At 40.6% G+C, this 18,610-nt stretch overlaps 1 protein-coding gene across 3 annotated transcripts; it reads left to right on the forward strand.

The window, feature by feature from the left end:
- Window positions 1–415: 415 nt before the first annotated feature.
- Window positions 416–17,163, forward strand: syk (spleen tyrosine kinase). 3 transcript variants are annotated; one of them, XM_035141421.1, is made up of 15 exons: window positions 464–487; window positions 576–681; window positions 3,394–3,866; window positions 4,290–4,450; window positions 7,470–7,608; window positions 7,808–7,889; window positions 7,988–8,034; window positions 8,680–8,742; window positions 10,908–10,983; window positions 11,855–12,014; window positions 12,629–12,838; window positions 13,744–13,933; window positions 14,563–14,703; window positions 16,550–16,662; window positions 16,799–17,163. In XM_035141421.1, exons 3-15 carry the CDS (start codon window positions 3,465–3,467, stop codon window positions 16,869–16,871), a joined length of 1,857 nt encoding a protein of 618 aa, XP_034997312.1. In that variant the 5' UTR covers window positions 464–487; window positions 576–681; window positions 3,394–3,464; the 3' UTR covers window positions 16,872–17,163. The 3 variants fall into 3 exon arrangements, with proteins under 3 accessions (XP_034997313.1, XP_034997311.1, XP_034997312.1); XM_035141420.1 differs by having other exon boundaries at window positions 419–681; XM_035141422.1 differs by lacking the exon at window positions 8,680–8,742 and having other exon boundaries at window positions 416–681.
- The last annotated feature ends 1,447 nt before the right edge of the window (window positions 17,164–18,610 follow it).

Here is an 18,610-nt window from a genome sequence, read left to right on the forward strand (position 1 = left end):
CCAATACAAATGAATTAAGTTAATGAGCAACTGGTTCCTTGTAGTAAAGGTTCTGACACAAAAACTTATACTTAAAGACATAAAAAACAGTGGGAAACCCATGACATGACAAAAAAAATTAACAATAATAATTTGTAGTTCTAATACTGCAGGCCTGTCAAATAATCCCGCTTATATTTTATGTTCTATTATATATTACATATCAGAGTTTAAAAATGTATGCAAAACTAAAACCTTTTCTGTTGCTTTTAACGCTTTTAAGTCATTCTCAGCAGCTGTTTCCTCCATGAACTAAAATTAAAAATGCAATGATCTTTAAGTTGGTGTCTTATTTGTTTTTTGTCATTACAGTTGCCACATCATTTCCTGTGTGCAACAGACGCGTTGGTCAGTGTTCAAATAAAAAAGGGAAGTAGGAGAAGAAGAAGTTGTTGAAATGAGGAAGCTTCACTGCTCCAGCAGCTCACTATGTGTCAGTGACCAAACTGTCAGTGAATCTGCAAGAAAACACAAACAGGATTAACTGTGTGTGACCGACGCCTTCGTGTTCATGGTTCTCATTTCGTGTTTGCCAGGAGCTGCTGAATGTGAGATGACCTGTTCATATGTGGTTCAGACTGTCAAAGGACTGAAAGAAGTTCTCTAGAGGAGGATCAAACTCTCTTCCTCGCCACGGACACAGTAAGCGCAGACTTTACTCCCCGTTTAAAATGTTCAACTTTTCATTGTCAATGTGCCTCTCTCACTTTGCTGAGTTATTCTGCATCAGAAAGCAAGCCTTGTTTCAGAGAACTTAGATGATAATCATTTTGTGTGGTTTCAAGACAAACTGATGAAAATATGTAATAATGGTACAAAGTTTGTTTTTGCTGAAGATGTATTGTACAGAATACAGACAGCTAATATTAATGTCAAGCATTAATATCTCAAAATATTCCAAAGAATACCAATTTAGAAATACTCAAAATGTGTTTACTATCAAAGTCAAAATACCTCTGTAGGAAAATGGCCCCTGCAAAGATATATTCTTATACAGTGTATTGCATTAAAATACTGTCATTGTGGTTTGTTGGGGTGTAACTAGTTAACTACTTTATATACGGTTGTGTACTCAAATCACTGAGTTTAATTGAGTAGTTTCTGACCTCAGGATTGGGCCCCGCTATAAGAGCTCCACAGAAATCTTGGGAGTTGAGAGATGATTAGCGTGTTGGAAAGTGTTATGTGCTACACACATTCATAGGAGAAATGTTGCTGTGTTCCAAAAAACGTATTGTAGTTTAGACCAAAAATGTTGTAATGAGTAATAACCCCTAATTCATTGTCCACGCTTGTAATCTGCAAAGAAACTGACAATAAATGTATTGCAGTAAAAACTGCATTTCCCCCGTGAAGCATTTAGTTCCTAATGCAACTCTGCCAGTAGACTAAGAGAAGAATTATTAAGGACCACAAGTTGAAGTTAATTTGTTATTTCAGCCATTATAATAAAGCTGAATGATTAATGACAAAAACCTGAGTGTAAGAAAATATCTGACTATGATGAAGTGGCAGAAAGATCTTGTGAGAAAGTGTCTGCGTCGTTTGAATCAACACAATTCACACTAAAAACAAACAGTTTTTCTTTATTCAATCAGTTATCTTTAATAACCAAATGCATTCCCGTTCGCTGACTACCTGTAATATAGATATTGTTTAAACGACTTTACAAAGTCAGAGGGATTGTCTAAAATGAATAAAGCTTGACATGCTCTGACAGAAATTGTAAAAACATTTAGTGTTTGATATCAGCTTCCAAAATCTTAACCTTAAAAAAATAGTAGGAAAATAAGAAAATATTTATAGTAGTTAAAGCTACTACGCAATCTCATTCTGTATAGACTTACACATTACAGATTTACATATGAATAGCACAGACATACCATCTGTCCCTTTATAGTTCAGCAAACTTTGCAAAAGCCTCATGTGTCAATTCAACCTAGTGTAAGCGTGTGAAGGCTCTGGAGCTTTGGAAGGTTAAGAGGCAGGGGACGTATGTCAGGCTGAGGAGAGCAGCGTGCTCACATTATCAAGATCACTCAGCACAGCCATTTCCTCAATGATGCTGCTTATTCAGCTCTTCCCATAAACACACACATGTGATTATGATTGATGTTCCATACAAGTAAAGCAAACTGAAATGTAGATTAGCCAAATAGTCTAAAAGTAAGAAAACGCAACTGAGTTCAGTCTAATCCCAGCATGTGCAGCTATACATTGTCATTTTACTTTGCTGAGTGTGGCTAATGTTAACAGTGCTAGCAGCCTTTTTTTCCGAATGTCAACTCTTTCAGTTCAACAGATGTTTGGTGACCCGATTCAGATGGTGCTTCATTCCCTCAGTAAAACATATTGCTGCAGTAAAACATATTGTCTTATTCTCTAAAGAGAAAAGGAAGAGGTATTACATTTAAATTTAAATTAAATTAACTTAAAAGTTACACAAACGCAAATATGGGGTGACAATAGTTAACATAAATACTTAAACCACATGTGCAAAAAACAATAGTAAATATTTAAGATATATAATAACAAAAAATCTACAAAGTCACTTAAATTTCCCTTACTACTTTTTTTCTTTAGTATCTTTAGACCACTCGCACACACTTCAGTTTGGCTAAAATATAATGATGAGACCTATTTATCTAATTTGTAGCTTTATATTAAACCAAGTGGCTGCTTCACCTGCTAGTGCAAGCTACCAAAATGAAATAATATAATACAATAAAATATTAATTTGTACTCAGAAGTCTATGGCAGGTTAGTGATGAAGTAAAAGTACTTTAACATCGCACCACTGACCTTTTTCTATTTTCCCTAATGATCTAACTTGTTCAAAATCAAGCATGGTTAGCTCACCAGGTAGAACCGACGCCCCAAGGAGGCAGTGCCTGAACTGCAGCAGGTCCGGTTCCGGCCCGTGGCCGTTTGCTGCATGTCCTCCCCCACCATCTATGTCCCCCCTTAACAGCCTTTCTCCTTCATATCAAAAGTAAAGGCCATAAAAGCCCCAAAAATATATACTAGTATCAGTAGGGAAATTGTTGCAGTTATGAAGTTGTAGGTCTATTATGACTTTTGATCATTTTCTACCATAACAATGTATTTTTTATATTTCTCAAACACTAGTTCTTAGAGGAGTAAACATGATCAGGATACACATAAAGGGCTGCTCATTGCTGAGGCACAGCAGGTTTGTGTATAGCTCACCTTACAGTGCTGATCCGATGATCAGTTTGTGAGCTGCACATGTGGTTATGTTCCTGTTTGAATTTTTCTGTTTTACACTCCCCTTCCAGTGTACACTGAGGTGCAAGTCAAATGTCACTGACAGAGTTCGGTCTTTGTTTTTAGGATCATTGCATCTCACTGGCTGAACTCTGTGAGGGGAACATCCTTAAGGGAGCCATCATCCAGAAGCCAAAATGGCTGAAAGTGTGCATACATTGCCATTCTTCTATGGCAACATCACCAGGGAGGACGCAGAAGGATACCTACAGCAGGCAGGCCTTGGCAACGGCTTGTACCTGCTACGGCAAAGCCGCAACTATCTTGGAGGCTTTGCACTCTCTGTGTTGCACTCAAACCGCTGCTACCATTACACCATTGAAAGACAACCAAATGAAACATATGCTATAGCTGGTGGTAAGAGCTACATGAGCCCTGAGGATGTGATTGACTACCACTCACAGGAGACGGATGGCCTTGTGTGTCTCCTCAAGAAGCCCTGCAACAGGCCCAAGAACATGCAACCGAAGGTGGGGCCGTTTGAGGACCTGAAGGAAAAACTGATCAGGGAGTACGTAAAGCAGACCTGGAACCTGCAGGTTAGTGTCATCTCTTATTCTTATAGCCCTATCATTCTGTTTGTTATTGTTACGTCATTCTCACCAAAGCAAAGCCGAAATGCAAAACATTGGTCAAGTGGGGCGGAAAAAATCAAACAATCCGACTTTGTCTTTTCTCATGTTGCACTGTTATAAGTACGTGTGCGTGTGTGCGTGTGTGTGTGTGTGTGTGTACAAGTGGATGGTCACCCCCACCATTTTTTGTTTGTGTCATATTCTGCTGCTGATCGTACTTCACTTGCTGATATACAGTATTTGGCTCCAACCGCTCATGCGCTCAATTGCATCTGCACACACTGTATATAGTTAAAGCCAGTGTCTTACTAACCAGCCACAGATCTGACTTGGTCATTAAAGTGTTCTTATTGTAGATACAAGATCATTGGTCATGTGTGTGTTCAGGGGGCAGCTCTGGAGCAGGCCATCATCAGCCAGAGGCCTAAGCTGGAGAAGCTCATTGCCACCACTGCACATGAAAGAATGCCCTGGTTCCATGGATCAATTACACGAGAAGACTCTGAGCCCAGGTTACAAAGTAGCTTCCGTACAAATGGAAAATTCCTGTAAGTATTTTACAAGAGTTTTTATAAATCCTTTGGGTACATTTACATTTGACAGTGTGTAATGAACAACTGAACAACTGTTCAGAGCTCAGAATCTCTAGAATTCACTGGTATGCAAGGTCTCACAAAATCAAACCAAATTCATCACAAGTGTTCATCCCTAAGCATGAAATCATCCAAGAAAAGTTACTGAACAACACATTGAGCAAAGTTCAAAGGACAATATTTGTCCATGAGGGGGAAGAGGGACAGAGAGGGCCTGCTCCAACTGACCAGGAGTGGTCAGTTGGAGCAGGCCTGAGACTGGGAAATGTTGGTGGACGTGGGCCAGTGGCTTACGGTCCCATCACATATTGTCACTACCACCCTGAGACCAGACCTGATACTCTGGTCCAACACACTGTAGAATTGTAGAATTGACGGTACCCGTGTTGATGAAGCGAATGAGAGGAAAAGGTAGACATGGCATTTGAGGGCTTCTCATCTCACTTTGATACAGGTTCTTCCTGCGGGTTCTTTACTTATGGGACATTCAAGAAGATCATTGAGAATGCAATGGTGGGATTGACAATTGCTGACTGTTGGTCATTATAGTCAATGTTTGGTGGACAGAGAGAATTGTAAAACGTTGGCATATTTACACTGGTGTTTTAGTTTAGTTTTCAGGTCATAGTTATTTTCCTTAGAAGCATCAGATGGGACAATAAGTCTCAATCACATATTTTGTTCCTATTTTGTTTTTGCTAAGGGCAGTAATATCCTGTCACAAGAGCCACAAAAACTGCGAAGTTCAGACAATGGAAACAGTTCACGTGGATTACAACTCTACCTGTACAGTCTTACATTTCTTCTATGCTCTTTGCTACGTTTCATAATTCTGTGGTGCGGTTGTTTTGCACCCCTACAAAGTAACATTGGGAGTTGTGAAATAAATGGAGGCGCTGAAAAGGCAACATCTGTACTACATATTTAACACTTGTTACACTTGAGCGAAGACGAGGTGGAGAATTTATAACTGCTGAGCACCCTAACACACAGACACACACGTAATCACACAGACATATACACACACAAGCACACACTCACTGTGGTTTCCGGTAGTTCACTTCCTGAAGTAGCCAAACAAGAGAAGCAGGGTGAGATCTGCGCTGTCCCCTTTCTAAACAAGTTGAATGATTAAAACATTAAATATATATTGATAAAGGGTTCCAGGTGTTGCATGTCTAAATTAAGGAGTAGAATGATTGTCAAACAATGATCAACATATCAAAATCAAGGTAGACAACACATCAAAGAAAATACTGTATGCATGAGTTAAAAAACCAAGTGATACATACAAAATTCTGTACAGAATTTGCATTTTCAAATGTTAAAAAAAAAAAAGATTTTTTATAAAATCAATCAATCGGCCCTTGCAGCAGGTCGAGCCAGATCCTGTATGCGGGTTATAAGAAAATAAGAATAATTCATGACAATATGACCCAAAAAAGGCGTCACTCAAAGGGTTTGAATAAAAAAATAAAAAACATTTGATGAAAGAGCCTCCATCACAAAAGTCGTAAACCACAAACCATGAGCTCTGGCACAGAGGTAGTCAGATCACAATATAAATAATCTTTGAGCTCAAAGAAACACGTTGAAGCTCCAAAAGCTTTCCTGTAACCTCAATGTCTTTTGTACTGATAGAGTTGCTGTGATAAATGTAGTGTTGTTCACTACATTATGTATTCAAGTCATTGGCAAATTAAACGTATTTTACCGCCATCTATCACCACAGACAGCAACTGTAACTCAGTGGAAGTGGTCAACAGGGTTGAAACCTTACACTGAAACTGATGCCATGGTTCAATACTTTGTATTTATATGATGTGTGTAAATGACGTGTTTTTTTCGGGTAAATGTAGAACACAAGATGAATATAACAACAGTATCCATCCGGCTGTTGAGCCTGTGAGACTCACGGGCTCTGATCGAAGCAGCTCAGACAGAGCTTTCCATCCAAACAGATATGGAGTGACAAGCCACTGGGGAAAACTACCCAGCTTGTGGAGTCCTGGGGACAATTTTGCCATAAAAACACCGTATACACACTGATCTTAATTATTGCATATTTTCTAAGTTTTCTACAAGATTGATAACATCAACTGATATATTTAACATGAAAATTTGGAATTAGAAAATTAAGAATGAAGATTCACTCTGTTTTAGACAAAGCAGGATGGTCTAAAGAAACGTGGTTTGCAGAGGAAGGACATGAGACAGGGTTCAGTACCTCTCCTCCGTCCTGCTGCTGACTCTGTCTGCAGGTCCCACTGACCGCAGATATGTTCATAAGATATTAATAAAATCATGACAAACTAACATTATCACCATGACTACAGACGGATTTAATTTGAGCTTCTCCATAACTATCCACTATTACCTTAACCAACGTAATGTTTCCTCTGACTACACTGTGTCTGTCAGTGTGCAAGCGTGTGTCAAGTCGTGTGGCCGCCGTGTGTGTGTGTGTTTGCATGCATGCATGAACAGGAGTGATACAAAATAAGGCTGCTCAGATATATATCTTAATTCAGGTATATCACACATATGCTAGTCTGATTTGCAGACAGGCTTGCGGGCCATGGGAATTTCAAAGGCGCTGTATACAGCCCGCTGGCCATTAGTTGGAGAGGCCTGGCATAAACTGGATGTAAAGATGGATGACATGTCTCCTCTTCCTCCTACTATCCAGAAATGAAGCCAAAATATCCTAGAAATGAACGTTGCCAGTAATAATTTGGGGACAGGGTCACCATATTGACGTCACGCATTTACACATCCTCGACCAATCGCGAGTCAGTCTCAGCTGTCAATCATCTCTCACGCTGTTTTTAATAGCATCAAACACGTTGGCTCCACGTTTGGGATTTGTCGTATTGTCCATCTTTATATTTAGTCCCTTATCCATTGTGAGCACTGAGCGGAACTTGTCAGTGTTGTCCCCTTTCTTCTCATTTTCTTCTTCTTGTGTGGACAGGATTCGACGGAGAGATTTGAAAGGATCATACGCTCTGTGTTTACTACATGAAGGACAAGTCATGCATTATCGCATTGACAGGGACAGGAATGGAAAACTGTCTATCCCAGATGGCAAGAAATTTGACACCCTGTGGCAGGTTAGCACAATGCTTTTCATATTTCTTCTATTAAATACTGTTCATCTTTAACTGTGAATCTGAGCACCAGGTTTTGAACGTGTCGCAGCGGCTGTCTGATGCATCGGTGACTGGGACCAAATTATTCTCTCAAAAATATGATTACAAAGATTTTCAGTCTGATCAGTGTCTGACGTGTGAACTTCTGTCTGTACCACAGCTGGTGGAGCACTACTCATACAAACCAGACGGCCTACTGCGGGTGTTAACAGACGCCTGTCCAAGACCTGATGCAGACATTGGTAAAAATGACTGTCTTTCAAAGTCTGCTGTATATCAATGTTCATATCTAATCTACATGTGTCATACGCTGTGCTCATACTCACACTGATACTAATAGGGCGGCCACTACTCCCAAGGGACCATCCTGGACTATCTACTACCCTTGTAAGTTGTGTGTGTGTGTGTGTGTGTGTGTGTGTGTGTGTGTGTGTGTGTGTGTGTGTGTGTGTGTGTGTGTGTGTGTGTGTGTGTGTGTGTGTGTGTGGTGTCATTTGCATATTCTCATATTTAAAGCATTGCTGCATCTATCTATCTATCTATCTATCTGTCTGTCTGTCTGTCTGTCTGTCTGTCTGTCTGTCTGTCTGTCTGTCTGTCTGTCTGTCTGTCTGTCTGTCTGTCTATCTATCTGTGTCTGTCTGTCTGTCTGTCAATTCATGTTTTTTAATAATTAAGAGCAGGAATTAAGTAACACCTGTTTGGCTCCATGTAACACAATTGAGATTAATGGAATCTTTGAAATATGAATGTCTGTTGTTGATATATGTCTAAATAATATAAATCTAATCTATGTGATCTGAAACATGTATTTGGTGTTCCAAGTTAAAAAAAAGAAAAGAAAGAAGGCGAATGAGGAAGGGAATGTTATATCGTGAACCCATAGTGTTGCTATGTTTTCTGTAGTTTAGAGTTGAAAGACTCAGCGTTTAGTCTCAGAAATAACCTTTTCCTGCGTCCTGAGTGCTACTGTGATGACCGGAACATTACCAGGTCACGTATTGATAACCTCTCTGACATTTTGGTTTCTAGCAAAATGCAGCAGGTGGAATTCTGTCCAGACTCAAAATTGTTCCCTTTCCTGGCCGAAAAAAGGTGCTGACACACCCCCTGCCTCGTCATAAAGCCACTGGTCACCGCCGTGTTTAACCGCCCCCCCCAACCCCAACTCTCTCCCTGTGTGATTTTGCTTCTTACTACACACTCAAACTTATTTAATTTATGAGATGTGATGACACTCTATCACCATCCAGAGGTCATTCAGTGCTGAATCACAGCCTGCAGTCTGTTCTGCTGTGTCCCATTCAGGAGCTGCCTCCCGCTGCAAGTGCACTTCAAGACCAAACATGTCATCAAGGATCAACACACTCATTGGTCCACACTGAAATATCTCAACAGCGAATGGATTGTCACGAAATTATGTTCAGGCTGATCAATCCTAATAACCTAACAGCTACCAGCAAGGCAAACCTTTCTCCTCTCCAGTAAAACAGCCTTTCATACGATTCCATGGTACTCTGCACCAGAGGAAACAACCAGAGTCAGACCACCTTGAAAGTAGGGTCTCAGTCTCATGTTGAAATCCACATCTGTGTCCCTTTGTTGGCTTTCATACCAAAAAGAGCCGCACTAAATTGACAAATGCATGAATTTGTTTTAACAAAACAATTAGGACATTTTAACTGTGTCAAGTTTAGAAACAGTGGATTTGAAGTCAACTTTAAAATGTATGCTTTCCTTTCATTTACATCGACAAAAAACACAAACCTGTCACAAAATGACAAACTGATGATGAATATCACATGTTCACCGAAGAGTTACATGTTTGTGACATATGAACAACACCCTGATCAGTTTCTCTAGCTTCTACTGAACTGAACAAAATATTCATTTTGTTTTGTTACATAGTAGTTTGTATGTATATAAAGCATATATTATACTATATTATATCAAAATATTTTTAGGAAGCTTATGCTTCAGTCAAATTGATGTTAAGATTCTGCGACTCATCTAGTGAGTTTCTAAACAACAGAATTAAAATGAAAAACAGTTGATATTAAGTGAACTCTCTTACATCACAAGTGTGTGCCACCTTAAATGTGTAGGAAGGGATGTGAATGTTAGCCTTAATTAATTGAATGATTTGTCATTTAAAGAGACCTTCCAAATGATTTCAACAAATCATCAGTACATCTAAAATTGTATTATATCCTCTGTAGAAATTAAATAAAATATAAATATTTGATGCTCTGTCCAATATGAGGTCACACCTTCCTCATTAGAGACAAGCCACAGAAGCATAACACTCACAGTGGACTGTGGGATATTTAGTGTGAGAAGATCCATTGGAAGTGTCAGTGCTGAGGGACATTTCCCGGAGAAGCCTTTGGTTTCGAACAACCTTGTCAGCCTTATGACGTGTTTGGTGTTGAAATGTTTCAGTGAAAAGAGGACTCCCTGAAATACTACTCTGAGTAGACCTCTGAGAGGTTAGAGGTTCAAACGCTGGGAAACCAGGTGTGATCCTTGAAGGTGGCAGCATCTGGAATGACTTCTGCCTGAAACTTGTGACTTTGTTACCTAAAGCTAAGCTTTATGCACCGCACACCTTTTCAGCATTTCCAACTTCTATAAATCCAATTGCATTTAAAAATGTTTCTGTGGTGCTCTAGTCATCAATGCTGGAGACCCAGAAAGGTTCTTGGATGTTTATATTTTTAAAGCAGGGGTGTGGGACTTATTACATGTTTCAACGTTCGCAGATCTTTGACACTGAGCTGTTACAAAGTGCCTGAGGAACATCTGAACAGTAAATCAATTCGTGAACTTGTTCCATACCCCTTCTTTGAATGCATGTGAAGGAAGATGTTAACACCAAGCATTTATTTTCTTCCTCTAAACCCCTTTGTATGGATAATCATACAATGGCCCATTTAATGGACACCATGTATTAGAGTGATATTGACTGATTACTAAAAAAGGTTCTCCTGAAACATATATATATACTCTCCTTTTGCCAATGGGCAGATTTAACAGACACATATTTGAATCTGACCTTGATTCATTTCAGTCAATCACTGTAATACAGGGTCCATATAAAGACTGGCTCCTTGCTGCATAAGAAAGACATTTAGTTGTTGCCTGTTTATGGAATGAATTCACTCATTGCAGATGATATTTCAGCAGTGTACCCTGTGAATAATCGTGTGTTTCTCCATCTGTATGTTCTCTCAAACTTTGCCTTTGATAACTGATCACAGGGCCAGGGACCTCGAACCACCACAGATCTAAATGCTTATGACACCAGGTTCCCCCACAATCAAGGAGACATCAAAGGTAAGTTATTTTAAATTTGGAAACATATATGAAAAAGAAAGTTTCACAGTGTTTCCTTGCTGGCTTGCTTGTGTGTAACTAAGACTGCTGAAGCTCTGATCAACTTTGAGATGTTGGTTTCAGATTAGCTCAGTTCAGTGGAAGCAGACAGAGTGAAATGCTTTGACTGATCAGATTGAAAAGTTTGAATGCTCATGACAGGCATTGATTTCATATCTAAACTAAAACATTTATGCCACCTTCAAATATATCTTTGATTATTTTCAATTTCTTTTATTTTTAGCCTCTGAAGGTAGAATCCTGGGGAGTCATCACAGAGTAATCTGCACATGTGTACACACCACTTTGTTTTTTACAAAGTATTATTTGTGAAGATGCATTAAATTCATCTTTCTAAAGACCTAAACTGCCATAGCACATATGTTTTAGTGAACATTTTAATTGCCGTCTGGATTATTTTACAAAGGCAACTTTTTATTATTTATTTTTAATAAGTCAAGGAAGCACTACAAGATGATTGACATGGATTTTGGGTATACAAAGTGCACAAATGTCACACCAGAGAGCCCTGTCCCATTTATTTCCCATTTCCAAACAACAGACAACTTTTCTTCTTAACGATGAACATGATCATCCTGAAACCATAACTAAATCTTCATTTTTGTAACCATGACAACGAAAGTCCTTTGGACAGAACAGGGTACTTGTTTTAACCCAAATCATGTTTCCCTACGTATGAGGGCACCTAATCAAGAATTAATTTCAAATCAAGGGCTTGTTGAAAAAGATACAGTATCCACGTCAAAACGTTTTTGTATCTAAGTATCTAAATCGCTATTTGTCTGATGTGACACGGTTCTTTCTCCATCAGAGGGCATGCCAATGGACACAGAGGTATATGAGAGTCCATACGCAGACCCAGACGAACTCAGGAGCTCCACAGTGGATCGCAACTGCCTTTTCTTGGAGGATGGAGAGCTGGGCTCTGGGAACTTTGGTACAGTCATGAAGGGCATCTACAAGATGAGGAAGTATGTCAAATCACGTCACAACATACAAATAACACAACTCCCCCCTTTTAACTGGCCACTATGATGCAATGATAATTGCTGTCAGACATCTACATCTTGCCCAAATTTTGATATTAGTTCATATGCCCTAAATTATGTATTTTTCTATGGGGACACACAAAGAGCACAAACTTAAGGATGCTTTCTTTCTTGTATGTGCTTTGTCCTTCGGGGCCACCAATAGGTCACAGACACAAACATGGCATATTTAAGTGTTGTCCCCTCTGCCATAACCTACCAATCACTAGAATAGACATGCATCAGTTCAACTGTGATTTTACTTGATTTTCCTGCTTTCTGTCAGTGTCAGGTTTTTCCCATCTGACCAGGACTACTTATAGCCAGAGACACAACATCCCTGTCAGAGCAGTGTTTGCTGAGATGTGTCTTGACATGAAAACACTTACCTTTCTCGTACATGCTTCGTTTATTGATGTAAAGACTTAGTTTGTCTCCTCTTATTCCATTATGTTGTGTTACTAATTGTGTTGTGCTAATACTTGTTTGTGCTGGTGTGCTTTTGTGGATTTGTGCATTTGTAGTGAGTGTCAATACAACCCATTCCTCTTTATTAGGACAGAAAAGCCTGTTGCAGTAAAAGTTCTGAAGAACGATGACCACAACCCGTCGGTGAGAGAGGAAATGCTGCGAGAAGCCAACGTCATGCAGCAGCTGGACAATCCTTACATCGTCCGGATGATTGGCATCTGTGAGGCAGAGAACCTCATGCTGGTCATGGAGCTGGCTGAGCTCGGACCTCTCAACAAGTTCCTGCAGAAAAACAAGTAGGTGCTCCGAAAGGATCCTGAGAACTGATTTCAATCTCAGTGGTAAAGGATATGATTTTTGCTCAGTGGACATGTGGCCCCTCACTTTTCAAAGCTCAACTTTGTGAGCCCTGATATCTGTAAAAGGTGAGTCAAAGGACTGTGCTCTTTGTATTAAAGTTGCAAATTCAAAATTGTTATCTATCATTAGGCATCAGTTCTCTATCATAGAAACTACTAAAGATTATTTTAGTTTGATATGTTATTGTGTTGTATATTTATATATATTATAGTTTTCATATTATATTTATTCTTTATAGCAACATATTCTCTGGGACCATTGTCCTGCAAGTCAAGTGCATTGGTAAATGTTACCGATCTTCTGAATGTAGGGTCTTTCACTGATTATTAGATGGATGGGGCGGCTGTGGCTCAGGGGATCGAGCGGGTCGTCCTCTAAACAGAAGGTTGGAGGTTCGATCCCCATTCCAAAGTATTTTGAATAGAAATAGAGCTGGCCATAGCAGCACTGTATGAATGGCAAAGAACTGTACTGTAAACAGCGCTTTGTGTGTTCATCAAGACAAGAAGAGCGGTATAGAAATATAAACCATTTACGACCTGTCCATTGCATCATGTCCTTTGGAAGCTTCCACAGGTCATTAGTAAAGTTAGTAACAACAAGTGTGCTGAGCTTTCCAAACGGCAGCAAAACACAGACACGTGTTTTGAAACAGAAATCTGTTTAAGGTTTATTCCTAATTGAGATGTTGGTAGAGAAAACATTTCAAGTCTGATTAATTCACTCGTTGAAACCTATGCTCAGAATTCAGGGTATCTCCAAAGATTGTTTGTGAGCAGCTTCCCATTCTCATTCCTATTTTTCTACACTCACAGTTAAAATAACATTTGACAATCTACAGGCAAACTACCATGAAGAACATCACAGAGCTGGTCCATCAGGTGTCTATAGGGATGAAGTACCTGGAGGAGCATAACTTTGTCCACAGGGACCTTGCTGCCAGGAACGTGCTGCTGGTCACGCAGCACTATGCCAAGATCAGTGACTTTGGCCTCTCCAAAGCTGTCGCAGAGGAGCATAACTACTACAAGGTAACTGCCTTTATATACAGTCTATACAAACAGTGGTGGGTAAACTTACATTACAGTAAAATGGGAGCGATTAGTGGGCAATATGGCTATCCCCCAAATTATTAGGCCATTTTACAGTCTTTCACAGTTGCACACCAGTAGAAACATTATTTCATTTGACATTATAAATCTGTTGTAGAAAAAGTAGAATCATATTTTGATTTAGGAGAAGTCGTTCTGGTTTTTGGGAACTTAAGCTCAAACAGTGGGAATGAAACCAAATAAAAATGGATTACAACTATGATATTAGATACTTTTATCTTAAGTCTCCAGTTTAATCTCTCAGTCCTTAACAGTAGACTCCTTCATTCTGCGCATAAAAGAAAATAAAGGACAAAATGAATGTGCATACAAAACATTACAATCTCTGCAAAGGTGGCAACAGCCTGTCTCAATATGCATATTATAAACATACTGTATCATCCAGCATTCGATCATATTCTGTCAATAGAAGAATTGCACTTGCTTAACAACCAAAAGAAAAAAACATGAGCGTCAGAATAGCTAACACAGTCTCTTCAGTGCAACGGTGTGGCCAATACAACGCAAAATCAGACCCACTGATGTTTTGTGTGTATCTTCCCCTACAGGCCAAGGGTCATGGGAAGTGGCCAGTGAAATGGTACGCTCCTGAATGTATCAACTACTTCAAGTTCTCATCCAAAAGTGATGTGTGGAGCTTTGGAGTGCTCATGTGGGAGTCCTATTCCTACGGCCAGAAACCATACAAGGTGTGACTATCACTAACACTCGCTCACTTACCTTCTCAATCTCTACCTCACTCACTCGCTCACTTACCTTCTCAATCTCTACCTCACTCACTCACTCACTCACCCACTCACTCGATCACTCACCTACTACTCACTCACCACTCACTCTCACTTACCTGCTCAATCACTACCTCACTCACTCACTCACTCACTCACTCACTCACTCACTCACTCACTCACTCACTCACTCACTCACTCATCACCACTCACTCACTGATCACCACCATCACCACTCCCACTCACACCACTCACCACTCACTCACTCACTCACTCACCACTGATCCCCACGATCACCAACTTACTCACTCCCTCCCTCCTCTCACTTACCTGCTCAATCACTACCCTCACTCACTCACTCACTCACTCACCACCACACTTACTCACTCACTCTCACTCTCTCACTTACCTGCTCAATCACTACCTCACTCACTCACTCACTCACCACCACTCACTCACTCACTCACTCACCAACCTACTCACCACTCACTCCACCACTCACCACCACTCACCACCACCACTCACTCACACGCCACCACTCATCACTCACTCACTCACTCACTCACCACTCACCACCACTCACTCACCACTCACTCGATCACACACCACTTACTCACTCACTCACTCACCACTCACCACCTCACTTACTCACCACCACCACCACTCACTCACCACCACTCACCACTCACCACTTACCACCACTCACTCACTCACTCACTCACTCACTCACCACCACTCACTCACTCACTCACTCACTCCTCACACACTCACTTACTCACCACTCCACTCACTCACCACTCACCACCACCACCACCACCACTCACCACCACCACCACTCACCGATCACCGCCACTCACTCACTCACTCACTCACTCACTCACTCACTCACTCACACGCTCACTCGATCACTCACTTACTCACTCACTCTCTCACTTACCTGCTCAATCACTACCTCACTCACCACCACCACTCGCACACGCTCACCACTCACCACCACCACTCACTCACCACCACTCACCACCACTCGATCACACGCTCACTCACTCACTCACTCGATCACCACCTCACTCACTCACTCACTCACCACTCACTCACTCATCCGATCACACGCCACATCCCACTCACCATTCCTCCCCTCTCCTCCCCCACTCACCACCATCACCACTCACCCCCCGCTCACACACTCCTCACCTCACTCCTGCTATCCTACCTCCCACTCACCACTCACTCACCACCACTCACTCACCACCACCACTCGATCACACGCCCACCACTCACTCACTCACTCACTCACTCACCACTCACTCCCGATCACACTCACTCACTCACTCACTCACTCACTCACTCACTCACTCACTCACTCACTCACTCACACCACCACTCGATCACACGCTCACTCGATCACTCACTTACTCACTCATTCACTCTCTTAATCACTCTCTCCCTTACGTGTTCACTCACTACCTCACTCACTCACTCGATCACACGATCACTCACTCGATCACTCACTTACTTGCTCACTCACTCGATCACTCACTTACTTACTCACTCACTCGATCACTCACTTACTTGCTCACCCACTCGATCACTCACTTGCTCACTCCCTCACTCTTTCTCTCCATCACTTACTTACTCACTATACAACAACGTCAACAACAACAGAATCTCCAGTTTAGAGTCCTGCAGTTGCTGTGCTTTGTTGTTTAGTGCATACCAAAACGTCCCCTCCTCCATCCTGCCCACCTTTCAGATGTAGTGATCAAAGCCTGTGATGGTGCCTCATTTCATCCGAATGTATCCCTGTTCACAGGGAATGAAAGGAAATGATGTCATGCAGATGATTGAAAGTGGAAAGCGTATGGACGCTCCACTGAACTGTCCACCAGAGATATTTGCCCTCATGACAACTTGCTGGACATACAAGTAAGCGACAAGCTGTCCTTTTATCATCCTCACATGTGATTGTGTATGTTGGTAACATCAGACTGGATCGAAGCAGACAGGAATATAAGAGAGACCTCATCTTTGATAACTACTTGCTTTTTTTCATGTGTTACAGGGCAGATGAAAGAGCTGGATTCACCGTAGTTGAGCAAAGACTACGAGACTATTATTATGACATCGCACAGTGATTCTTCACATGGATATTATGAGACTATGCAAAATGTTGGCTGATGGAAAACTGAATGTACTAATGAACAAATGATTGGACATGGTTTTGAAATATGAATTCATTTGTAAAACATTAACTTCAACTGGAGTATCCAGCTGTAACATCCATGTTACAGCAAACAAACTATATAACTAATGCATTTGCTAGAAGTGTTTCATATCAGTGCATTGTATGTATTAAAGATTTACCATTTCAATGTCATTATAGCTTAACCTAAAATCCTTGAATAAAAGTTTATTGTTTGAGAGTAATGCAGAGTCTGATTTGTCATAGGCAAAGGCAGATCCTTTATCGTGTTGGCATCTGATACTGGTAGTGGACCACGACCGAGGTGGCAGCTGATGGTGGATCCTAATGGCGGCAGTGGACAATAACTGTGGACTATAGTGGCAACCGATCTTGATGGTGGATCATGATCTTGCTGGCTGCTGACCATGGACTATGATTGCAGCAGGACTGCTCGATACATAGTATTTCTCCTCAGACACTTGACCATTAATGACATTAATCCACCAAATCACTGACCTTCAGTTATACTTCAAAATGTTTACCCTTATCAATGCTGCTAAAACCTTTATCTTGATGTTCTCCTTTACACTTGACATCCATTGCACTTCTGTCCGTCCTGGGAGAGGGATCCCTCACATGTGGCTCTCTCTGAGGTTTCTACCTTCTTTTTTCCCTGTTAAAAGGGTTTTTAAGTAGTTTTTCCCTTCACTCTTGTTGGGTTAAGGGCAGAGGATGTCACACCTTGTTAAAGCCCTATGAGACAAATTGTGATTTGTGAATATGGGCTATACAAATAAAATTTGATTGATTGATTGATTGATTGATAGGGACTCCACAGAACACTTTCTGCACTTAGACCCTAGAATCGGATTAGAAAAAAACGTTCCCCTGAAAAATATAATCAGTAAATCATCAGAAAGAACAGAATACACAAACACAATCATACAGAGAGAGAGGCAGACACAGTAAAAGACTGGAACTCCTGAAGGATGAATTTCTAATAATATTTTGGAAAGAGTGAATGGCACTCCTGGTCTCACAGCTAGAAGGTTCTTGGTTTGAATGGGATTTTCTTTGTGGAGTTTTTATCTTCTCATTATGTCTGTGTGGGTTTTCTCCTGGTTCTCCAGCTTCCCCCTCCCTAAAGTCCAAAAACATGCCAATTGGGGTTAGGTTAATTTGATTGTAGGTGTGAATGTGAGAGTGAATGGCTGTTTGTCTCTATGTCAGCTCTGCCATGTACACCAGCAGGTAGCAGCAGAGTCATGAAGAGGTTTAGAGTTGACACAAAGCAAAAATTCAGCCCACATTTTGTTTTTTGGGCTTTCAGTGCCATGGCCTTACAAAATGAATGGAGGGAAAGTTGACTTATAATTATAACACATTATATAGTTTAATGGTCCACATAAAGAAAGTGATCACACCTGCAGGTGTATGTTATATATAAGGTATAAAATGTTGTGCATTTAGGCCTTAACTGTCCAATCAATCTCCACTTTTTAATATCTACCTGTATGACTCTTGAACAAATAGCTTTTGTAAAATATACAGTGTGAACTGTGATTTACAGGTCCCTCTTCCTGATAGGGTCATTTAGATTCAAAATAAAGATTTCAATGCAAAGAGATGCTTTCATCTCATTTCACTGGCTGGACATGTCAATGTGTTCATATATCATTCTTTCTTTGA

The sequence above is a fragment of the Hippoglossus stenolepis genome, chromosome 18 (assembly GCF_022539355.2).
Source record: "Hippoglossus stenolepis isolate QCI-W04-F060 chromosome 18, HSTE1.2, whole genome shotgun sequence".
Classification (NCBI taxonomy): Eukaryota; Metazoa; Chordata; class Actinopteri; order Pleuronectiformes; family Pleuronectidae; genus Hippoglossus; species Hippoglossus stenolepis.

Coding starts and splice junctions, on each gene's coding strand:
- syk (XM_035141420.1), top strand. CDS start 3,465: ATGGCTGAAAGTGTGCATACATTGCCATTCTTCTATGGCAACATCACC. Junction 8,035..8,679: donor CTGGACTATCTACTACCCTT/GTAAGTTGTGTG, acceptor TTTGGTTTCTAG/CAAAATGCAGCAGGTGGAAT. Junction 12,015..12,628: donor GGCATCTACAAGATGAGGAA/GTATGTCAAATC, acceptor CCTCTTTATTAG/GACAGAAAAGCCTGTTGCAG.